Source organism: Euleptes europaea, chromosome 4 (genome assembly GCF_029931775.1).
Source record: "Euleptes europaea isolate rEulEur1 chromosome 4, rEulEur1.hap1, whole genome shotgun sequence".
In the NCBI taxonomy this organism is placed as follows: Eukaryota; Metazoa; Chordata; class Lepidosauria; order Squamata; family Sphaerodactylidae; genus Euleptes; species Euleptes europaea.
Window position 1 is genome coordinate 54,788,063 of NC_079315.1, and position 25,696 is coordinate 54,813,758.

A 25,696-nucleotide genomic window follows, 5' to 3' on the forward strand; every position below is an offset into this window, starting at 1 on the left:
CTGGAAGACTATGATCCCACTAGAGGCAAACTGCATAATCCAACATTTCAGATATATGGTAATGGGCACTTTCATAGATCACAACTTGACAAGCATCATGGCACAGTCCTATTTGACATATATGATCCCATTCTGATACATAAATGTGATGGGACACATTTCACAGCACCTTGTGTCTGACTTCACTAGCAATCATGCTTTACAAATGTCACTCAAAAGTTTAGAGTGGTACAATTAAATGCCACAATTTTATTTACAAAGAATTTAACAAATGGTTAGACTAGCAGCTGCCAAGCTAATACTGGCATTAAATCTTGATAGTCTTTACAAGTTTGCCTTCCTCCTGCCTTGGAAAACATAATTTTGTGGTTGAGCTACTCTGCCAGTTACAACTCTCATATGCTAGACTAAATTAACAGGGGGCTTGCATACTTCAGCTATAACAGATGTTCCTCACACTTGTGAATTTTGATACAATTAACATCTTAAAACTAGCTAATTTACAAAGATGCAATAATTTCAATTTAAGCAACTGAAAGTCATACTTACTTCTTGAGACAAAAATGGGATCACTTGTGCACAGATTGTATTCAGTCTCTTGGCAATTTCTGTCTATAAAAAGCAGGAAATGTCTGAATTAAGAAATGCCATTTTATATTAACCAGTTTATAGAATCATGAAATACAAATGTTACAAAATAAAGAAGTGGCCAAAAATGTTCAGTGTGTGTGTGTGTAATATGGTTAGAAGCCTAAAAGTGTATTAATCAGGGCAGAATTTGGTCTGATGAAGGACATCTCTTGTATCTACACCTTTACATGAAGTAGAACACAAATCTGCCCTTCATAAGTAGCTTATTAGCAAGTAAAGTATTGGTTAAAATCCCACTAAAGCCTTTGGGAGTAGTTGAGCTGTGGCCAGCACAGCCACAGCACAGATGAGCCTCCTCCTAAGCAGCTTGCTGCACTGTAGCCAACAACCAGGCAGGGACTCTTCCCCAATGCCCTTGGAACTGCTGTATGCAGCTCTATGGGATGCACCAATGATTTTATGCCGGCAGATGTGGGCGTTCCCTGGGTGAAAGGGCTCAGGGAGCTGACTACTGCCAGTCCCGCCCCCGGAAATGCCCCCTTTGGTACCAGTGCAACCCCTGCAACAGAGGTGCACTGCAACCGTGGCTACACTGGCACCCATGTGTGGTGCTGCTGTTCCACTCCCAGCGTCAGCTCAAGTGTCCCTTATGCCAGCACAAGTGGCATTTACGCTGGTGCCAGGCTCACGCGGCCACCTCACAGATCACACCTCACAGCTTGTGCTGTAAATTTCTTTTTCCTCAAGATACTAGGCCACATTACATGAAAAGGTTTGGCACACAGCAGCTTCAGGTGTTTATTATAGTTGACAGAAGATACAATCCAAACAATTAAATCAAATGCTTATATAAGGATATATTATTAAAAACTTGCTACATTTTAAGTTCCCTTGGGTCAGTCTCTCTCTCTCTCACACACACACACACATGTACACATACAGCTTATAACCTATCTCACAGGGTTGTTAAGATAAAATGGTGAAGGGGAGTATGTTATAAGCCACTATGGATCCCCCATTGTGGAGGACAGTAGGGTATAAATTTCCAGCTCAGTTAAAGTGATGAAAGCCTCAGACATAAATTAAGAAAATCTGGGACTGTGCTACAGAAGAAGGGCCACAAAAATCACCATTCTATGATATCATTATAAGGCCTTACTTTTAGTACTGAGTCCATCAAAACACGTGTCAATATTAAACTTAAAATAATTGTGTTACTCATAATAATTTACCACAGCTTTTCTAAAAAAAAACTGTTCAGCAGAGTTTTTCTAGGTCTGTGGGAAACTCACCATATCATTTATACAGGCACCAAGACAGAAACACTTCTTGTGTTTTTTCCCCTAGCTAAAGGTGAATCATACACAAAGCATCATTGTGGTAGACACTTTTCTGAACTCTATCTGATCAGACTGCAAATAGAGGACAGGCGTCTGAGCACTTCCCCAGGTCAAAAAACTCCTGACCACAGAAAATTAGCATGTCAGAGAAATATTATAAACCAACTTTCTCCCTGACATGCTAATTTTCCACAGCATATAACATGGCTCCCACTTCAAATAATACCTCCCGTCTGAAGGTTGTACTAATTTCTGAAGAGAGCTTGTTTAGTTGTAATGTAGTGGCTCAGTCCCTGCTTATGCAGCTCACCTGAGAACCAGACTAATTAGCTTGTTCCATCAACATTATCAAAACACACAAGTTAGGATGTGGTTTTTTTTTTTTTTCCTGTTGGAAGCACCAAAGATTATCAAGCTTCAGTTAGTATGGAAACCTTCAAATATAGAACTGATACAAGCATACAATAAGCTCAATGTTCACATTATGGGGAAAGGGCAAAGATCCTGCTCTCTAAACATTTGCCACATCCCACTTCCTCTAATACTCAAAGAGTTCAACAACCTTATAGAAAATTAAGAGAAGAGACCCAAGAAGAGAAAACATCCAGCCAATCAAAATACAGCCATACTTTACAGATGTGCTGTACAATACATCTGATATTAAACATTTGAAATGCCTGACAGCATCTAAAGTACTATTCATGTAGTATTCATGACTTCTGAGCTGTCACTGCTTTGACACAGCTTATCGTTATGATTTTTTGATCTGCAAATAGAGGACAGTTAAAACAATGGAGGATAAAAAAAGTCCTTGCAGACAGCAGACACATCAACACTAATTGCCCATGTTCTCTTTGGCTCACTAGCAAAGCAGATTGCAGAGGTCGGAGCCTCATGTGAAAGCCCTTGTATTTGTATGGCAGCTCTTCTTGAAGCATCTCAAGTGCCCTTAATTGTTTATGTTCTTAATGCATGGCCTCTTGAATGCATTCATTTTTAATAGCAGGCTTGAGTGTGGGCCTATCAAGCAGTACACAGCAACTCCAATCATTAATCCTTGCTATCGTGATGATGGTCTTTTGATTTATTTGCAAATGACAAGTCTGCCAGGGCCCCAGACTCAAGTGCTGCCCTCCCTTTTGAAGCATCATTAAAATTAACATGAAGGAATTCAGCTGCATTTTGCAAGATCAAGTTCAGACAGCAATTGCATTGTCATTTGGTGGGGGTTTGCCATTTGGTGAGTGTATTAAGTTAAGTGTTTTGACCTAAAATACAGCCAAGAACAAGTGTTGTCATTTTGTCAAATTTTACTCCTGAAATGAATGGCAAAAAAGGTTCAAGAATAGTTTTAAATAAGCTCAGCAGAAACAACAAAAAAGCTAACACTGTTAATACTTTTGCTCAGAGTTTTATCATGCATTCTAGAAAAGCAACCACAACATTTAAACTGATGCTTTAAATGGTGAAAGTAACAACAGATGAAGTCTGCTAAATCTTCTGTTTTATACAGTTACTGCTTTTCATCAGAGGAGATTAGAATTGTGTAAAGTTAAGGGATCTCTGTGTTCAAACTGAATTCCTCAGTAAATAAACTGACACTAGAATTACAGCCTGTAAGGCCCATTTGCTAACTGTGGCTCCACCTCTAAACATTTGCAGCTCTTAGGGAAATTATCATACATTGGTTGAGCTCCACAGCTTGCCTTCGCCAGGGCCTGTGTATGATGTTGCCTCTGAAGTGTGCAGCTATTGTAAGCGAGGAAAAAAGTTGCTTGGCAGTACCAGAGAGAGGAAAACACACACTGTAGGGTTTTCCCCCTTTCACACAATATTAAGCACAATGCTAAGCTCTTTCGGCCACCTATATCCTTGCTTAACAAGTCCAGACAAGAAAGAATCAGAGAGGACGTACGAATGTACCCTCCATGGTTGACTTCTTTCAAATGTTACTGGACAATCACTTGCTCCCTAGAGAAGCTGATGTTCAAGCCCATCTGGAAGCTATCAATTGGATCAAGACAAAATGACCATTTCCCTCTTACTGCTGCAGACCCCCCATGTCATTCCTGAGGGTCTCCTATGCCCCCAACAGCAGCATTTTATGGTGATCAGTGAGAGGGGGGAAGCAGGAAAGTTCAATTCATCTAATGGAAATTTCAGCATGGATGCAACTCCTTACCATCATGTAATTTCTTCCATAATGCTACTCTGCCTAAACTTAAAGGTACAGCCAACATTTGTTTTTGGGGGGGAGAGAAGAACTCATACTTCTTAGATCCAAGGTGCTTTCCTACTCCCCAGTATAGCGCACAAACCCATAAGTCTATTAGTCTACACAAGTCCCATGACCCCAGGAATAAACTTTACAGGGGTTGGAAGGGGCTGCTGGGAAGAAGGGAATGCAGGAAAACACCCTCTGACAAGATTGCAGATTCCAACCCTATAAAATGTGTTTGTAAAATACAGTCCCATTAAAATTCTTTCTTATCCATCGAATTTCTCTGGCCTGAACCACAAACATACTTTTAAGGCATGGGAGGATTCCTCTTACAGAATGTTTTACCCCATATTTTTTATTTGAACAAGAAAAGCCAGTTCTCTTCCCCCAAGAAAAATGATAGCATAACAAAAAGGTTTAAAAATTAATCTAATTTTCACATTCACCTAGCTGTCCTGACACTAGCAGTAAAAAGACACATGGAAAGACTTATAGGAAAAGATTTCTTACAAGCAGAGGACCCACAAGGATTTGCAGGGGGAAATCTCATTTCCCATTCTCCATTATTTCCTCTTTCTCTCAGCTGGCATCCCCCATAGCTAGGGTTGCCAGGTGCCTGCTGGTGGCAGGCAAACCCCTGGCAATTAACCCTTCTGCTCACTGACCACCTGAGGGTCAGCGGGCAAACATGCATGCACACGTGCATACCGCACACGGCACTTCCGATTTAGAACCGGAAGTTCCGCCTTGCGAAGGAGGGGCCTTATACCTCTTAGTTGAGTGGTAAAGGGCCGCTTTACCACTCAAACTAAAAAGTATAAGGCCCCTCGCAAGGCAGAACTTACGGCTCTAAACCGGAAGTGCCGTGTGTGCATCAGCACGCACACACGCGTTCCAAAAACAGCCTCCCGCCAGAGAGGAGAGACCTGGCAACCCTACCCATAGCCTATCCCTTTCTCTTGCTTCCTTCTTTCCTTCTCACCAACCTACCTTTATCTGCTCCCCTGTCTTCAGCTGTCCCTCCTCCTGGCAGCATCTACCAGGAAAACTATGGCCCAGCTGCAAGGGTCTAATGCAAGGATTTTATGGGGGCACCTCATTTCCCCCATTTGCCCTTCCCTAAACTATTTCCTCTTTCCCTCCATCTGGCAACCTCCATATCCCCCCTTCCCTTACTTCCTTCTCTCCTTCCCACCAACCCAATTCCAGCCCTTTATCTGCCCCTCCATCTTCCGCTGTATTTATTATTTCATTTATGCCCCACCTTTCTCCCAAAGCAGCTTGCATCATTCTCTTTTCCTCCATTTTACCCTCACAAGAACCCTGTGAGGTAAGTTAGACTGAAAATGTGACTGGCCCAGGACAACCTCCAGGTACTAGCTGGAGATCTCTTGCTATTACAACTGATCTCCAGCCAATAGCGATCAGTTCCCCTGGAGAAAATGGCTGCTTTGGCAATTGGACTCTATGGCACTGAAGTCCCTCCCCTTCCCAAACCCCATCCTCTTCAGGCTCCGCCCCAAAAACCTCACGGGCGAAGAAGGACCTGGCAACCCTAGCCCAAAGTCACCCAGTGAGCTTCCATGGCAGAGTAATGATTTAAACCTCGGCTCCCAGATCATAGTATGCTGTTGAACAGAAGCAAGCAGCCAGGCCAGGGTGAGTCATGCAAGTCGATATGCTTGCTGCTTGGCCTGGCTCCAATAAATTATCCTTCAAAGGCCAAAACTGGCCCAGAAAGGGCTCTGCCCCACCCCCTGCCTTTTACTGACAGAAACCTTAAAGGCTGACAATACTGTGTGGTTGCTTAGCAAACACTACTGAGAGAATTCGTTTCTTAAAGCTACAGATATTGCTTCTATTGTTTCGGGGGAGTTAATGCTCCAATCTTTTTTTTTTCTTTACATTTAGGATTTCCCTGAAAACCGGGGCCTTTTTTTCTGTTTGTAGAAAGACTGGTGCTGTCTGCTGATCGCTCCAATCTCTGGATTTAAGTATCCACAGATTTGTTTGCATTGAGAGTTAAATTGATGTTTAGATTAATATTTTCTGTGTGTGCCTGCACTTGTTTTAAAGCAGGTCTTTAACATTTAACTGTTTGTATTCTTAAGTGCTCACATTGGGTGGAAAAGTGGCATAAAATACTTTAAATGTTTTAAATTATATATTCTAATAGCAAAGTCACTCAAAGGATACTTAAATCCAGTGACTGGAGCTATGAATGGACAAGACAGATTGTTCCACAAACCTGAAAAATGTCCCAGGGATGCAGAAAATTCTGTGGGGAAAATTGGGGTGTTCTTTTTAACCCAACTGTATCTTTAAGAAACAGTACCCTTCAGTGGCTGTTGCTAGGTAGCCACAGCATTCTAGGCTTGGTTTCTCTGAATAAAGGCGGGGGGGGGGGCAAGGTCCTTTCCAGGCCTATTTCAGCCTTTGAGGGAGGACTCATTAGACCCAGGCCTGGCAGCAACAACTGGGTGACTTGATACCATCTGACTAGCATGACTTACCTAGGCCTGGCTGCTTGCTACTTGCAACAGCAGTCACCCTATGGAAGCCACTGTGGTGTTGTGGTTAGAGTTTCAGAGTAGGGTCTGGGAGACCCAGGTTTGAATCTCCATCTTGCTGTGGAAGCTCACTGGGAGATTTTAGGCCAGTCATATACTTCTAGCTTAAGCTATCTCACAGGGATGTTGTAAGGACAAAAAGGAGCACAGGATAATAATGTGAGCTTAGCTGGTCCTCACTGAGGAGAAAGGCAGGGTATAAATGTAGATAAATAAAACGTAGATGGGAGGCAGACAAAAGGTAGGTTCGTGAATGGCTGAGAAGGAGATAACGAGGCAAGGAAAAAGGACAGGATATGGGGGTTGCCAGGAGGGGAAAAGGAAATAATGTGGTGAGAGGGATACAGCGAAAAGTAATGTGCCCCTCCCACAGGTCCTTGGAAGGGGGGTTTCCTACCATGTAAGTGGGCCTTGCCCAGCAGCAGGCACCACACAACTGGGCCATAGTTATCCAAGGGAAATGCTACTAGTGGGGGGGCTGAAAACAGGGGGCCAGATAAAGGTAGGTTGGCTATTGGGTGGGAAGGAGAGATGTCATCAGGAAATGGGCTTTCAAAGAAGGGAAAGAAGAACTAGTGGGGGAAATGAGATGCAACACAAGTCCTTGCAGTGTCCACTTGTAAATATACTCATAATGAATAATTGGCCACATTATGAGAAGACAGGACTCACAGGAAAAGACAATAATCTAGGAAAATATACTGGCAGCTGTAAGAGAAAGACCCAACATAAAATGGATTAACTCAATCAAGGAAGCCATGGCCCTCAGTTTGAAAGACCTAATCAAATGTCCTAATGACAGGACATTTTGGAGGTCGTTAATTCATAGGGTCGCCATAAGTCGGAAGCAACTTGTCAGCCCTTTACACACAATGCATAATTATAAATGGCGCTTGTAATTTCAATAAAAATTGTTTACTAAAGAAGTACAGCATCTCTTACATCCTCTTCAATTGAAGCTGACCTATGGCACTGAACCATCCTTTGTAGAACAGATTGTGCTTTCCTACATATTAGAAAAAGCACTGCTGCAAATTCCTCATCTACCTCAGAGAATTTTGTTTATTGCTAATAGTTTAGTCTCATTAAAACATGTACAAATGCTAAGAAACAAAGGAGAATATTTCACAGACATTGTCACCCTATCTCCTATCTGACATCCCCTCTCTGGCAATGTTTCTTTATCCTGTGGCCAAAGACTGTGAAACTACTCCCACAGGGATGGGTGCTGAGGATGAAGAATGTATCTTCCCTGCTATGGCAACCAGGCTGATGCTCCCTCACAACCAAATGTACATCCCATTCAAAGTACTGTAGTGCAGAGAAAGGGCATCCACATTAATTTAAACCATACCTCTAACATAGATGCTGCTCCTCTGCACTGTACTACATGTAGTGATAGTACATCCAAATGTATGTTTCAGTGCAAAGATGTGATGCCCCAGATGCCTCTCCTTTTCCTAGCAGCAATTGGTCAAGAGATCAATGGTCACCAACTATCACAATAATCCTAACAAATGGAAGCTTTGGTTGTTTTCCAAACATTTTGATACTTTCCCAATGGCATTTTGCAGAAACTTAAACCTAGTAAAAATGGAACACAGATCTCCTATTGTGTGGTCAAAGCATGGACATGTTTCTCAAAGCTATAATATGTATTGTACACCCTGGATCAATTACACTCCATATGCTATGCCAGAGATTACACAGTTCCTAGATGCTACCCATCAGCCCCCTTGCCTGAGATTCCTGAACCAGGCATTTATCATCATAGTGAAGAGATACATCTTCTTGCATATAGTATCAGAATATATGGACCTAGACACCCAGAAAAATAGTAACAAATTGCTTAGATCCTAAACCTTGCTTCTGCTTCTTGTCCATTGTGGAAGTGGTCCTCCACTGCAGAGTGAGTTCCTTTAGTGCTGGGCACTTTTCAACGCACTGAAAGACACTATGCTTGCTTGAGTAGAAGCACATAGTGCCAGAGGAATGCACTACATCGAGGAGGATCCACTGTGTTGTGCCACAAAGGGAAAGGGCACAACACAAACTGAAGCAAGGTTTAGGATACACGCAAGCATTTCTCTGAAATAAAGAAAAAATGGTCAGTTCAAATTTAGGTTATAGTTACAAAACCTGAACATGAAGAAATGACCCTCATAACATGCCCACCATGTTTCTTATAATATCCTAACTGGAACTATTCAAATTAAAGAAAACATTGAGATTTTTCTTCCAAATATGATTAGTTGCTGTTGCTAGAGGAGAAATAGTTTAACAGTTCTATTCTATCCAAATGGAAGTAATATGGAGACTGGGCAAGTAGTAGCATTTGATTCATCCTTTGGAGATGCCACATGAGGTAAAAAGAAAGGTATCTGGTAGACTCAATGGCTTGAATCTTTGTAAAGTATCTTAAATTAGCTTCCTTAGTCTAGCAGAATGTATCTCTGTATTTATTTGTTGTATTTGTTGTATCTGCAACCTCGTTATGAAACCCGAAAGGCAGGCAAGATGTCTACATACAGTTAGAACTATGGTCAATACAGGGTCATCCTACACCAACCTTTTCCTTTTTATTCTGATATTACAAGGGAAAAAAAGCATTAAGAAAGAATAAGCCAAGCAGCATCAGGGCTACAGTATAGAACCCGCCAATGTTTTAAACAGAGGTAGAAACATTACACATTACCAGATCAACATGGAACCAAAGTGGCAAGAAAGCTTGGATATTATGACTGAGTCACTTGGTCTTTCTGACCCTCCATATTGCAAATTCAGTTACACCAGAGCTTTGCAACTTCTACTTTCTGGCACATCAGATCGGAAGATGTACCAGATGAAAACATTACTTCAGTAATCTCTAGCCTAATTATCATCAAATTGGATGTATCCATTTGATTCATTATTAGGTGTTACTTATGAAGATATGCCCCATAAACTGCTCTCTCCTGGCCAACTGAAAATCATCGTCTTGATGCCCATAGCATACTTCAGACCACCTTATTTAAAAACCAAGTCCTTTCCTGAAGAATACATCTACACTGTTTGCCTAGAGCAGTGCTTCTCAACCTGGGGGTCGGGACCCCCAAAGGGGTCGCGAAGTGTTTTCTGGGGGGTCACCGCCACTGTCCTGGGACAGCCCCCATCCCGGGCTGTCCAGGACTAACCCAGATGCCCTGTAACCCTGGTCCATCCGCGAGGGCAGGGAAGACCCCAAGCAGAGAGGTGAGGAACTGGCTGACCGACAGCCAGAAGGAGCCGGGCTGCAGAGACGCGGCGGCGTGCCGCCGCACACCAGCTGTAGCCCCGCTGCCCAGCTGAGAGGCGGGCGGGCCAGACCTGGGCGCGGTCGCACCTGCGCCGGGCAGTTGATGCGGCAGGATGTGTGGGAGGGCGAGGAAGCTCCCCTGGCTCGGCCAGTTCAGGTCTCGGAGGAGAAGAGGGCGGTCCCCCTTGAGGCCGCTACAGCCACGTTGTTTTTACTTTTAGCCGCGCTCGGGTGGGGCGGGAGCTTCAGCCTGGAATCCAAGTGCGCATGTCTGTAGTGTGGCTTCGCTTTTCTGCCCTGAGTCACCAGTTCTGCTCTGGCAAGGCCAAGGGGGAGAGAGTCGAGGTGCATGCGCAGTTCGGGATTTTCCCCTCAAGCGCGCAGGTTCGGTGAGGCCCAGAAGGAGTGGTGACTGGCGGAGGGGAGAAAAAGACACGAAAAGTCCGAGCGGGATAAGTGGCCCTCAGCTCTTTCCTGGCCCTTTGCTCTCGTGAGGTGATTAAATGGAGCTCCGCTTTGAGGGATAACTGCAGTTCTGTGCACAAGCAGTGTCCCAGTCACGAGAGAGGGGGTTTCCTCGCGAGAGCCCCGGCCTGCTTGGAAGAGTTTTTTGGGAGAGAGTGGAGGACAAGGAATGCAGTGCATGCTTAGAGGCACTCTTTCCTTCGTGCCAGGAAAGGTTGCCGCGCCACACAGTCACAGCTGCTGCGCAACAGGTGGTAGTACCGTTTGCTTGTTTGTTTTAAACTTTAAAATTTAAAGTAATTATACATATGGATACCCTGGACTGCCAAAAAAACAAATGTGTTTTGTTTATCCTATTGAAAATGTCATTTATGCAAATGTGACGAGGGTCGCAGGTTACCTGGCAATTGTAAAAGGGGGTCGCGACTCGACAAAGGTTGAGAACCACTGGCCTAGAGTGTGCAGTCTTTTGCCCTTCTATAAAATCTTTTCCATAAGTGACTTTATAACAAGCTATAAAATGGAGCCAGATCCATGGGAATAAGAAGAGTTGATTTTTATATGTTGACTTTCTCTACCACTTAAGGAACAATCGAATAGGTTTACAATCACCTTCCCTTCCTCTCCTCCTGTGAGGTAGGTGAGGTGGAGAGATCTCGAAGAGAACTGTGACTAGCCCAAGGACACCCAGCTGGGTTCACATGGAGGCGTGGAGAAGCCAACCCGGTTCACCAGATTAGCGTCCGCCACTCATGTGGAGGAGTGAGGAATCAAACCCCATTCTCCAGATTAGAGTCAACCGCTCCTAAGCGCTGCTCTTAACCACTACATCACGCTAGCCCATACGCTAAAACAATTGGTTTGTCCACACAAAAGATAAAGGCTAATATTGCTAGGAAAATAAAACAGGCATGAGAATGCTATCACAACACTAAGCAGTGACAATTAGGACTCTAACTTTTCCCAAAGGGAAAGCGGTCTTCGGTATTAGAAATTTACTATTTAAGAAAGAGTCACTTTAAAAACTCAGGATGGCTCCCTAGACTACTGTGAAAAGAAATCTTTAAAAGAACATTATTACTACCTAACCAAAATTACACATTCAGGTTTACCACAGAATCAGCAACCAACTGGGTTTAATGCTCTGCACTTGTGCTGTAGAAGGTCCAGCAAAATAGAGCTGAAAACTTCATCTAAACGAACAAAATGTTCTTCTTGCCATTTATACTGTGTAACAGTAATCCACCAGGGAATAAAGGTCAAGGCTGCACTTTTGGTCATTACTGAATCATTTGAGATGATCTGTGGTGAGGAAAATCGAAGGCTGCGAGAATGCAGCAAATGGCTTGACCTCAGACCAATTTTTGTCTCCATCTGTCTAACAGACATGAGGATAAAAGCTCTTTATAGGATGTTCTGGATTTAACAAAAAAACATGTTGCAAGCCAGGAAGCAACATTAATAAGGGAAACTAGCCTTTCACACAACAGAAACACACTTTAAAATAGTTATTATCACATTAAATACTCCTTTTCCCTCAAAGATCTTGTTTACTAATTTGCAAAAAATTATGATGGTTTAAATCCCAAAATCTTGCCACAGAACAAAAATTACCTTCCAGATCCTCCATCTGCAACCTACCCCCATCTACACAAAGGTCAGGAAAGCTTTCTGAAGACATGTCAGGGCAGGGGTATAGATGGAGGGAAAGTGGTAACTACACCCCACATGAGAAGGAATGCTTCTCTCTCATTCAGTAGGATATTTGGATCCAAGCAAGTATGTATTGTAAGTGCTCGCTGGGCGATAACAAGCCAAACTGGAATAGTCAATATAGGCACCACCTCGGATGTTCATTTACAGTTAGGGTTGCCAACCTCCAGGTTCTAGCTGGAGATCTCCTGCTATTACAACTGATCTCCAGCCGACAGAGATCAGTTCACCTGGAGAAAATGGCCACTCTGGCAACTGGACTCTATAGAATTGAAGTCCCTCCCTTCCCCAAACCCTACCCTCCTCAGGCTCCACCCCAAAAACCTTCCGCCAGTGGTGAAGAGGGACCTGGCAACCTTATTTACAGTAAAGTTATATCTTCATATTAACTTCTATGTACTTCGGAGGAGAGGCAAGCAAAAATATTTCTCAGTCTTAATTGTTATATCTGAAAGCATTAAATCTTCCAAATATTTTGCTGTACTGAATTAAGGTTTAGTATCCACAATAAGCATGAATTATTAACGCCTTGTTATTCAAAACTAAATATGCCAGTCTCTTATTCTGGCAGTGGCAGCAAAACGTTAAGAGGCAATGTGCCATTTCAAAAAGTTTAAGCCCCCACAGTATATCAATGTCAAACAACAACATGTCAAACTAAGATTCAATTCAGGTAAGTGCCACTGCCAAATGTTCTTGTTCCCAGACGTGCTTTAAGATTATTTTTATTGCTTAAAATTTAATTTGTTCCAACTCACGTCTCCATGACAACATTGGCTAGCCCTGCAAATCATTTGGGTAATTGGATATCTTATCTCTCTATTGCTCTCAAATCGAATGATTCTGCTAGAATTGTAACAGCCAATCAAGTTTACTGGCCTCCTGAGTAATAGACTCAGAAAAGTAGCCACATTCATCTCCTATTTACAGCCATATTAACCATTACACGGAAAATCTGTAGAAGGGGGCCTTCAAATGGTATTTCAAGTCATCAATGCTGTCACCATTAATACTGCCATCAACAGAAAGGGGTGGGAAAATTTACTCCAAACAGATTATACTCAAACTGATAAACAGGAACATATACCCATTTGAAATGAGTTTTGATCAGTTACTGTCTAAATGTATTTGCAATCATAGTGCATCACTTCAAACCCCCACGACCTCCCTACATCTGTGCCTTCACATTAATAGGAGTGCTATATTACATATGACTATCCCTTCACTCTTAAGAAATCAGATTTGCCTGTATTACCTTATTCTGACCAATAAATGTCTCTGTGCTGATTGGATAGCATATTTTTTCCTCTGGATGTTAAACACGGAGGGAAATGCCAGATGTCTTATGCTCTTCTTGTCCCTTTTAATAGGTCATTCTCAGTCTGATTCACAAGTTAGTTAAAACCAGGGTAATTTAATTTAATCAAATTTAATCCCCTTAACTGGTTTGTGGATCAAACTGTTAATTGTTCATCTTTTCAAGCTCAGCATTTTTGGCTTTGTCAGTATTGTTTCATGCATGATCAGGTCTCAGTATTAGCGCTACTACCAGCAGAATCCTACATGAAAAAGTAGATATGCCTCTTTCTGTATTTGCAGGCTAACCAGGGATTCTCACCACATATGCACACACAAAAGTCAATCTGTGTGTTCTTGTCATATATGACTGCATATGTGCAGAGCATAATGCTGAGTATACATTATCTGCACAGGAAGTTAATTGCATATAAGCCAATCCCATGTTCCTTGAAGTCATAAAAAGGAGGAAAGGATATCATTTATTCTGTACTGTTAGCTGCTGGCTGTTTTACTGTATATTCCATTTTTGTATACAATAATCTTCTTAAAGGTTCTCTTGTGCAAGCCTCATTCAATCTGAGCACATATATACCTGGTTCAAGTCTATTGCTTTATCCACTATATCACAATGGGCACTATTTATAATTATTATCCTTTGATAGGAATTATACTAGAAAATATTACAATTGATTTTTCAACCAATTCTCTGAAGGTTTTACAATACTAGATAATCTACCTAAAATGCTAATACAACTCCTAATACACAATCATACAACAATTTATCTTTCATGACTCTGTGCAATATGTAAACTGCAGCCACTTAAAGACACTGCACTTAGGGCAGGGATGGGGAACCTCAGGCCCGGGGGCCGTATGCAGCCAACGAAGACATTTTCTGCAGCCCTCGGGAGCTCCGGGGCCGGGTGTGTGTGTGGGGGGGAGGTGTGGAGGTTGGGGCCTGGTCGCGTGGGGCCGGCGTGCACAGGTGTCTGTGTGGGGGGGAAGGCTTTTCTTTCTTCTCTTCTTTTTCTGTCACTCTCCTTTCTCTCCCTCTCTTTCTGTCTCTTTGTCTGTCTCCCTCCGTCCTTTTCTTTCTTTCTCCCCCTCCCTCCATTTCTTTCTCCCCATCTCTCTCTTTTCCCCTCACTCCCTTTTCCTCTTTCTCTGTTTTCTTTCCTTCCTCCCTTCCTTCCCTGTGGATCGGTTGCCTCCTGGCGCCTCGTTTGCTCAGGCCTACCGCTGGCTGCCCTCCCGCCTGGGAGGGGGGGAGGACAAGGGAGTGGGGGTGCCCTCCAGGCCTTCTCTGCATGGTCTCCCCTGGGGTTGCCAACCTCCAGGTGGTGGCTGGAGACCTGGAAACCGTAGTCTCCCCCCCCCCCGGGAGATCTACACCTGGTTATGGCCCCCGAATAATGTTATAAATGCGCAAATGGCCCATGGCAGGAAAAAGGTTCCCCACCCCTGACTTAGGGCAACATAAACCAGCACTGAAGCTTTGTCTGATCTGTGAAGGCCATTGAACAAATGCAAGTTACCTAAAAAGTTGCAATTATTAAATATTTGTGAAATGACCCACAATAGATGTACAGATGGATAAGAGGAGCCATGTCAACACATGGAGCAAAAAAGCTTATTCACACTCCCTCAGTTTGGGGATACTCAATGTACAGTGACTTGTCAGTGTGAACCTGTACATTACCACTCATGCAAAGCACGTGAAAAAGCACTTTAGTTACTTTGTAAATCTGCTACTATTAACACATCCAGGGTACTGCAGGCACTTTGATCCAAAATAAAGCAGCCCTCATACCTCCCCACAAATCTTTTACACTTAGCTGTATGTCATCTTGATCAGGCAACAAAGCCTTCTTCTGCTTTACTCTCCTACTAAACTGTAAACTACCGTGGTGTTTTCACCCACTAATCCATAGAAGCCTTTCGCATGGCACAAAACAGAGGTTGCAGCCTTTTGTTCCCTAAATCAATTTTCTTCTCAGCCATCCACTAGATGTTCCAGCACAGAGAAAGAACAGTCCTTCCCTTCTAATTCAAAAATCCATACTGCCATTGCCCTTGCAAACTGCTAAACAAGCAGTATTGGCAATTCACTTGTGTTCAGTAATATATTTACTGCAAATCCCAATGGCTTGCCTCCTAATGCAGTTTTCTATTGTGTCTGCTCTTGTCAATACACTGACTGGTCACCTTACTCCATCAGCTGCTTTGACCGACTGTTTTCCCAAGGTACCAAAAGGCTGAAAACAGAACAAAAACATGGCTTGATTTTCTGTCCAATAGTTTTGAAAGCTTTTCTACACATAGATGTCATTTAACCAAAAGCTGTCACGAATCCAGAGAGCCACAGCACAACAACCATGTCCTAACCTTAATTATATCCATTAATATAATTGTTTAAGAGCACCTTCACTAATCAAGGCATTATAGCTGATAAAAACTCCTACCACACTCCCAGCAAATATTGCAGAGGCTTCAAAGGCTTTGCCAAATGTGGCAAAGTTCTCATTTCAGATAAGAAGTAAGCACTTTCCTCCCAGAGAGCATGTGGTACAGGATTCTCATAAGATTGTACCTCCTCAGAATCCAAATGGGGAGAACAAATTGTTAGAAAGTGCTCCCTTATTAAGGTATCCTTGATTATGAAAATCTAAATGAGCTGAAAAGCAAGGGAGAAATAAATCAAGCTAGAGAACCAGCAAGGGCAACCGTTCTTTTCCTTTTCTGTGTCCCCACTGCATAATTCTCAGGTCTTCCTCACCACTGGGATTTCCGAACACTTAAGTGCAAATTTATTTTTATCTCTTTAAACCATTTATATGCCACCTCTTCGAGACTGTTTTAAGCAACTTACAAGATAAATTCAACTATTAAAAATCCAGCCACTAAAACCCCATATAAAAACCCAGATGACATTTTTCAGCATTCCATTACAGAAGAGCCCACCTGCCCAACTGTAAGCAGCACAAGTCAAAACCAAGACAGAGTACCATGCCAATGGCACAATCCTTTTAAAGATCTGTAGAGAACTGAGCAAGTCTCTTAATAGTCACTCTGTTTAACCCACTAGTATTTTAATAAGTGATCAGGAAAAGATACTGATGTTAGTGTTCCTCTCTTAAGGAGCTACTAGTAACAGAGAAGACTGGTACTGTTAGCAGCATGCACTGTTTTTGAAGTTATAATTATTTGGAAGTGAGAAGGCAGCAAGCCAAATAGAAAAGACCATAGAAAGGCAGAGTGACAAGCTTGCCTGAAGGCAGGTCAGAAAGATCATAGCAATCCACCCAAAACAGACAAAGGCCCACCTGTCAGTTTTAGGATGGCAGGAACCTAAACACTGCAGTAGTTTATATAGTCTGTCAGTGGGTTCAGCAGTGATCAATCATTCTTTGGCTGACTGCCACTGAATAAAGGCTAATCTTACACCTAAACAATTTGGGTTTTAATGGGAGAAGATTTACCTCCTGGTTTTTTCAGAAGGCCAGTGGACACGATTGTGGAGAATGACACACAGAGAACATTTCCCATGTGGCTACAAGTAACCAAGAAATTCTATCTCTTGGGACCAGACTGAACTCAGTAACCACTATTTGCCTGGGCTGCCATAATTAGGAAGCTTTTTGAAAGTGAAATGTTGGCACAAAACTCCATTTTTAAAACTTTTGCTTCCTAGAAAGATTGATGTCAGGATTAGAGGCACAGTCCCAGCATAAGTTTCACAAGGAGAATGTAATTCCTGAATGCTTTGCAATAACAAGGGAAAGCAACTACTGGTATACTAATGCCAGAGGGGAAAGACAGACTGCTGTTGCTAATGATGATGGAAACAATTCTTTGCAAACTGGATTACCCCCACTAGCAGGAACCAGTCAGTTATTACGCTGCTTTTCTGCCCTAAGGCCTCCATATTTTTAAACCAACAGTAAAATTCAATACCAAAAATTCAAAAATTTATAAACAAAATCAGCAACTAGCCACCAAATACTCAGGAAACTTAAATGTCTTTACTGGCATCTCTCACACACGTCACTGGCCCCATATAAACGACTCTGGGGACAGTATTCCAAAAACAGGATATCACAGACAACCTAGTCAGTACCTACCTAACCTCTGAAGATGTGGGAAACCCTACTGGGCTCCTTAAAGTCAATCTTAAAAGTTTCCGAACAGTCTCGGAAGGCACCATACTGTGATAAACTGCAACTCATATGGTACTATTCATTCACCACCAATGATATTTCAGCATTTTGGTCACAGAAATACTCTCTCATTCATCAGTTATTGTAACTACTGCAGTGCTTGGTAAACAATATGCAAGGCAACATAAAATTGGTGGTATACCACCAATTACAGCTCCAGGGTGGGGAGAATCACCCTCCAGCTAAGACCTCTACAAATGTTAACCAAAATTAGAAATAAGATTTTTAAAAACACTTTGTTCAAAAAGGAACTTCATTCACTGATGTAGCTCACTTTGTCATGACAGGAGGCAGAGATGTACAAAGTGGGAACAGAAGATAGTTCAACACTGTATTAAGTAGTATTATACCTGCCACTACCTTAGATCTAATTTTATACAGTTAGCCAAAATGTAGTAACTTCCAAGACTTCTACAAATAGTACTATCCATTACTGTCTTCAGTCATTGTACTTGAAGCCAAGTAGACATTTCTAATTAACCTCTTAAGGATTGACTGTACACTACACCAGGTACTGTATATGTGTTGTACATACTTTTCAAGCTTCTCTTAACTGCATGTGGCAAGTAAGAACTGCCACTAGACGACAATGCAAGTCTTTGTTTAGAATTAAATGGGAGAAAGCAGTAGTCCTGCATGCAATTTCCATTCCATCATCCAGCGTTCAGGACTACCCAGTCACACACTTCCAGAAATAAGATGAATTCAAATATGCAGAAAAGGCATGAGGTAGTATCTTTCCTCCCAGTCTATACCACTCATACTGCAGGCATGGGGGGTGGGGTTGCTGCCCTTCCACTCCAGATTTGGACTCAAATATGTGAGCCTCACATCTGCAGTATAAAGCGCTTCAGGGTAAATTCAACCAGACTCGCCCCCAAGTAAAAAACGTGTAGGAGCTAAGTAACTTTGGGAGATAAGCTGCACATACCATTAGGGCACAGAGTAAGGTTCCCTCAATCCTTTCCAAGTCTCTGGGCCTAAGGATAATGCGCAGTAGGGGATCACTCTCCCCTCCCAAAAAAGAATATGGTCCACCAGTTTGTGCTTATGAAATACAGCCCTAATCATCAGGAAATTATCGACACAACATTGGATATCAACAGAAGTAGCAATAAATAATTTCTTGAATTTACAGTTTTTGTATATTTTGCAGCACCAGTGTTACAAAGAAAACACACTGTTTACTATGTGGAAATGTATGATAATTAGAAAGGGGGAAAACTCTGAAGAGCTTCACAAATGAGCCAACTATAATAGCTACACTGGATGGAGGCCTCACTAACATTAAAGGTTGAAGAAAAGTTTCCCCATCACTGCATTTCCCAGTAAAAAAAAAAAGATGTTGTCAGAAGTGACAACTTTTTGTATCCCCTGATGATGCCTTGCTAAGCATTTGGTTATAAGCCATAAAGCAGGAATAATTTCAGCCTGTCAGGAGTCTAGCTAATGCCCAGTTTTCCCCTAGAGAGAATTCCTGTCAAACGTAATGAGAGCTCTGAAGGCCCTCTCTACAACATAATGAGCACTTAGGCCATGCTGGTGATCAGCCAGCAAAAAGCATCAATTTGAGCCTGGAACACCCTAGGGGCTACACATCACCAGTTTTAATAAGAATTATGATTACTCTCTACCAAATGCCTAAGAACATACTGTCCATGTTTAAACTCTGGAAGAGCCTCCCCCCTTTCTCCCTCTCTCTGAGGTTAAGACAACCTATGCGGACTTAAGCAATGCAATCTCACTTTTGAAAGCCTGAAGCTTGGGTGCAGAGGGAATTTATTTAAATCTAGGCAACTGAAATGAGCTCCACTATGTGCATGGGTTTGTATGTTAGATTGTACATGCAGAAGAGTAACCTGACATGCAAATTTGCACCAAAATATTTTCATACAGACTTTGCATGAAAATACTTTGGACAGAAGCTGTACTTGGATTTATGAACATGTAGGGAGCTCATTAGTTCAAAATATAGAACTCAGTAGATCAAAATAGAAGCCTCTGCTTCAGGGGTCTTTAGTATTGCATGTTAACACTAAGTTAACTTAAGTGTTCAGTGCACTGAGCCAAATTATATATGTCCTTAGAAGATATTTTAATGTCTAACAAACATATAATTTATTATTTGCAACAAAGCTGCCAAATTTTTGATAGAAGCATAATCAGCAAATTGCAGCTTAGACATTTGGGTTTTTTCCCCTCTAGAGAAACTACAGTATTTGTATCCATACACACCAAATATTTTCAAAATATTAAATTATTACAACATGGAACATATTACAATTTTTTTTGGCTAAATTCAATGATACCTCCAAGCATTTTAAGATTTGTGATAAAATTTGTGATATTTACGTGAGTGAATACTATGAATGTAAACACTTTCTACAGCTAAAAGGCATCTACTTTTGACACAGTGGTCACCTCATGTTACCAAATACAATGTTCTCAAATCTATGATGGATTTTAAAGCTAAAAAAAATCAAAGAGTTCAGAATTACAAAAGCAGAATTCAGAACTGAAACACACTTGCTTAATGGAAGTCTTTGAATATACTGAAGATGTGAAGCCTGAACTAATCAATTTCTTCGCTGTGCCCTAGCCGGTCAGCCATGCTCTTTAATTTAATGAAACAAGAGTTTTAGATGAAATAGCACATATACATCAAGAAAGAATTGTATTGTTGCACTTTGAAATGTGTCCAACTGTGCAACTTCATCTAATGATAATTTTTTAAGAGGCCATCGATTTCTGAAAGACTTATTGTACCAGCATCTTGATGAAAAAGTGGATGTCAGCATATCTACAGAATACTTATACCCTGCCATTAATGCTTTCTTTGGCAGACAATAACTACTCAATTGAAGGTCCTTTGGGCTGAGCAATCATTTAGCTTTTCTTCTCTTATGAGGTCCTTAGTGCCTTGTTCCAGTTCAATACTCTTTTTATTCACCATTATAGTAGCCATAAGTGTGAATTTTATGGGAACTTGCAAACTCAGTCATAATGAGCACTTTCCAAGTCACTAATCTTTTCATGCTTTTAAAGTGCTAGGGTTTGAGCAACCATCAACATATGCTGCATGGTTAGGCTGATACAGGGCTGCACCAACATGGAGTTTCCACCTATAAATCTGATTCCTTGAAATAATTAACATTAAGTATACCTTTGCAGCAGTATTAAATAATAGCACAGTAACATATCAATTGTTTCACATTCATTCAAATAGTTATATGGTCAAGCAGCAATGTATCAAACAAAAGCTGTAATTTTTGCACTTGTATCACTTTCCACTCATATTTTCAAAGCTATCATGAACATAGATGCTCCTAAAGGAAACTACACTGTAGATTTGATGGACTGCCTGAACTTCTTACCTGTTTGTGCATTTCAATATTTAATCCATACGACATTTCATAATACTGCAATTGAAAGGGAAAAGAATCTCATTAAAGACAAGCACAATGTAACAAGCGCAATGTAACAATATTTTAACAAAACAAAACAAGAAGCAAAGACTATATTTACCATCACATAGTGCCTCTGCATTTCTGTCTTTTCACTTGCCAACTTCTCACATTCCAATTTAAGGCTAGGAGATAAAAACAGGTATTCTTAAGTGTGTTGCTCATTTCAAGCATTTGCTTCTATTGACATACTAAAGAGAAATACCTTGTAACAGTTCCCCAAACTAACGTAACATAAATGCCCAAAAGTGTCAGCATGCTGTTTTAAAAGGTTGTGAGCCACTCTTGGCCAGGAAAGCCTATAAATCAAATAAATAAATACTACAAACGACTAAGTTGAAATATGTTTAGGAAGTATCTCTTCAGATTCAATTAATAGTTTTTATTCACATGATATTTGCAGGTCACACAAATAATGGGAAACAAGATTTACTACAAACTTCAGTCACATACTGTGTGAATGCTGGAATTACAGGATTCATTAAAGCTGTTGCTCCACAAAACAGACTACTAAAAATCAAAGAGAACTGGAGTTCTTCTTGTCTTCTGGTATTCTTTCTAAGCATTAAAATATCTAAAATGATATACTTAAGACAAAAGCTAATTTCTACCAATTTGTTTTTAAAATTAGTTGAATAAGATAAGTGACTATGAGTATGTAGTACCTGGACTTCCTACAATTAAAATCCATATACATAAGTACCTGACAACAAGGATGAAAGTGTAATTTCAAGGACACCACACCAGAGAGATTGTCATGCACATTTAGCATCACTCATGTGCTTCACTATCATACACACATTATCAATTTAGCTTTCTACATTGTAACTAAATAATAAAAAGAAGTCTGGCTGAATAATACCTTAATGAGCAACCAGACTAACTACAAGACAACACACACTTGTAAATAAGTCTGCTGAACACAGTAAAGCTTACTTCAAAGCAGTCATGCACAGGAACAGGTTATTGTGCCTTAAATAGATTTCTACGCACACTAACTTCATTGGATTTTACTTCTAAACTGCAATAGCTGGGATAAACAAAGGCCCTATCACCACTAACTTCAAGTAATTCCATTTTGTTGCTGCAATGTCATCAGTAGTTTACTGTTACGTCCAAGTCGTTCTTACCATGTGAAAACTTTGCTGTTTGAACGCAAAACCTGAATAGGCATGGTCTTTTGTGAACAGAGCAGTGATCAAGCTGTATCTAAATTATTTCTGTCACAAATTAAGACAATACACTAATCCTAAATTTGCTTTACTATACCCCATTGATTTTAATAACACTTATTCTGTCTAAACAAGTACAGCTGAAAACCCATTTTTATGCATACAGATAATGTAACTGTCCCCTGAACTGCAAGTCTATAAATATGTTTTGAGGATCAAGTCTCACAAATCTTAATAGAAGTTACTTCTAAGAACACATGCACAGGATCATGTTGTTTGTGGCCAAGTTCAAGCACCATTTTCTGAAGAGCCAATAAACCAAAACTGAAGGTGCTTGCAGTGATGGCCACTTGCTGATTCCTAATATTCTGGTACTGCTTTGTTTTCAGAATAAAATTTAAACAAGTTGTTCAGTCATTTAGTAACAGAATGCAGGAATACAAGAACAGGAACAATGGCTAACCAATTGTCAGGTCAGGCTCTTTAAAAAAAAAAAAAAAACTCCAGAGCAAATATTGACAGCTCCTGTTAAAGCACATTTTTGAAGAGGGAGGGAAGTTCACCTGAACTGTAGCAAATTATACAAATAAAGAGAATGTGTTTTTTTTAAGTGAGTGACAGGCCTTAAACTGACTCTACACGCCACCACCTGGGCACAATACAAAGTACATTTTGAAGAAACAAAATACACCCCGCTGAACAAGCATGCTGTGTAGAGAGAAACCTGAAATCTCCAACACTAATGACTGCCAGAGGTTGACAGAGTAAAAAAAAAAAAGTGAAGAGGCACCACTCACCTGTGATACTGAGCTTGGAGGAACTGGAACTCCTCTTTGATGCGGTCTAGAGACTCTGGGATGGTGAACTTAAAGGGCTGTCCTGCAGCCTGATGTGGCGGCTGGATAGGAAGCAGAGTTATAAGGAAGCCACTGAGATTAAAAAAACAACCAGTCATCTCTCCACTGAGCAATCCTAGGGCTCTGCTAAGTTGGGCCCACCCTCAATTTACCCAGCCCATGCAGCAAGGAGCCTCCTGCGGGGGTTCCCCCAGCAGACCCACCAAACATCTTTTGCCATGCCTCATACTTTTATGTGCTGTGGGTCGCCGTGTTAGTCTGTCTGCAGTAGTAGAAAAGGGCCAGAGTCCAGTAGCGCCTTAAAGACGAACAAGAATATTTTCTGGTAGGGTAGGAGCTTTCGTGAGCCACAGCTCACTTCTACTTCTGTATCTGAAGAAATGAGCTGTGGCTCACGAAAGCTCCTACCCTACCAGAAAATATTTTTGTTCGTCTTTAAGGCGCTACTGGACTCTGGCCCTTTTCTACTTTTATGTGCTTTCACCCTTAATAATAACAATGGCTTTCAGGTGGAGGGAGGGAACAGCCCAGAGGGAAAAGATGCGGTCCCAAGTGCTGGTAGCCTTCCAGGAAACTTCAAGAGCGCACCCTGGTTTCACTTGCAACAGCCTCCTCCCAGGCTACAGAGCCGAGAGGACCAGAAGCGGCCGACCCTTCCCCGCCACCGGTAGGCTGGAGAGCAAACAAGTCCCAGAGTCAACAAAGGAGCAGAAGCCTCCCGGCATCCCGCCGCAGCGGGAAGCTTTCAGGCAGCCCCGGCCAAAGGGGAAACTCGATCCAGAAAGTTTCCCAGGCCTTTCCCCCCGCCCCAAAGGCAGGCGCGCGCTCTTAGAGAGAGAGAGAGAGAGAGCGCGAGCAGCTGCTTCTCCCCCCCCCCCCAGGCCATCTTTGCTCGCGGCCTGCCATCCCGCAAAGGGGGGGGTGGGAGAGGAAGGAGGGGGGGAGCCCCACTTACGGGATGCCGACTCTGAGGGAACATGGCTCCGGCGGCCGCCTGGCTTCTCCGCAGCTCAATCCTCGACTCGAGCCCCCAAACTTTAGATCCCGGGGGACAAGCCGGACGGGGCGGGGGGCACCAAGCGCGCTACACAGCCTGTGGCCTCAGCGGCAGGGTCATCCTACCGCCGCCGCCTCGCGCCAGCCCAGCCGCTTCCTTTCTTTGTTGTTCGCTTGTTTGATGACCGGCTGCGCGCGGGGCGGGGGGGGGTGCGCGCGCGCCGAGCTCTCGCCGCGCGCCGGGGCCGCAAGCGCCGTCCGGGCCGGGCCCTCCCTCGTGGCTCGCCCTTCGGCTTCTTCGCGGGGGAAGTCCACGGGCTCCCCTTTCTCGGCCGGCGGCGAACTTGCGAGATGCACTTGTAAGACCGGAAAGCCCGCGCGGAGGCGTCGGCGGCTCCTTTTCTCTCGCTCCGAGAAGGGGGGGGGGGAAATCCAGCCGAGTCAAGGGCCCGGCCCGGGCGAGAAGGGGGCCCGAGCTCCGCCGCCGAGGAGTCCCAGTACAAAGGGCCGCGCAGCTCCCGGCGCGAGACTCAAGGCCAGGTCACGCGCGGGACGCCGAGGAGGAAACCGGGGGCCGGGCTGCGGTGCTCGGAGCAGCCCGGCTGGGGAAAGGCGACGAGGAAGAAGAGCACCCCTCTCCCCAGACGGTTGCAACAAAAAAAGATTCGGCCTCCCCGCAACCCCCCCAACCGCAAACGGGACGCAAATCAAGTGCAAGCTTCCCTAGGGCCGCGGCCCATCGGACACGAGGCGGCTCCCACCAGCTATACAAACACGCGGCAGGAACAACCGCATCCTAAACAGGCGACGCTCTTCCCGCGTCCTCCTCTCTCGTTTTCTTTCTTGCTCAATCCCGGGCTAAAGTTCTCTCCAGGATCCCTCGAGGAAACATCCAGGCTGGGTGGGGGAAAGCCGATCTACCCCCCCCCCCCTCCAAAAAAAAAATAATAATCACAAAGATTCTTCCTCCGTGGAAATAAGAGCCGTGTGTAATAAGAAAACTCCTCGGGACATACAACCCAGCTCGGCGGCGGCGGGATCTTGATAAACGGGACACAATGTATCCGCCCGCGCTGGTTACATTAACACGCGGTTTCACACTCCTCGAGCTAACCAGCAGCGTGGCCCCGCCCAGAGAGAGTGGGAGGAGAGGCAGGGGGCCAATCGCCTGCGTCTGAACCAACGTGGGACAGGGACAGCCAACCAATGGGAACGGCTCCTGCCAGACAGCGCCGCCCCTTCTCCCCCTTGCCTTTGCTGGGAAGCCTTCTTCGCGAAGCTGCAGGACCCCTCTGAGCGAGCCAATGGGAGGCAGCGGAATGCTCAGACCGGCAGGGAGAATGGGAAGGTCGGTGAGAAGGAGAGTGGAGCGGCTGAGCTGTCAATCAAAGTAACGTGGGGGAGAGAAAGAGAGAGATGACTATGCTAGGCTTTCTTTTTTTATTATTATTATTCCTTTACCTTGCCCCACTCTCTCCAGAAATCTGTGAAAATAACACGGAGAGATAAATAATGCA

General features: G+C 43.0%; 1 protein-coding gene across 2 annotated transcripts in view; it reads right to left on the bottom strand.

Moving 5' to 3' along the window:
* Nucleotides 1-24,222, bottom strand: part of LOC130476017 (transducin-like enhancer protein 1) — a 96,893-nt gene extending 72,671 nt beyond the window's left edge. For both annotated transcript variants that reach the window (XM_056847820.1, XM_056847819.1), the window contains exons 1-5: nt 24,139-24,222; nt 23,124-23,224; nt 21,216-21,279; nt 21,065-21,109; nt 550-612 (exon numbers count right to left, since the gene is read on the bottom strand). In XM_056847820.1, coding sequence (XP_056703798.1) covers nt 550-612; nt 21,065-21,109; nt 21,216-21,279; nt 23,124-23,224; nt 24,139-24,162 — 297 coding nt within the window. In that variant the 5' untranslated portion in view covers nt 24,163-24,222. The remainder of the gene's footprint in view (nt 1-549; nt 613-21,064; nt 21,110-21,215; nt 21,280-23,123; nt 23,225-24,138) is intronic.
* Nucleotides 24,223-25,696: the final 1,474 nt, after the last annotated feature.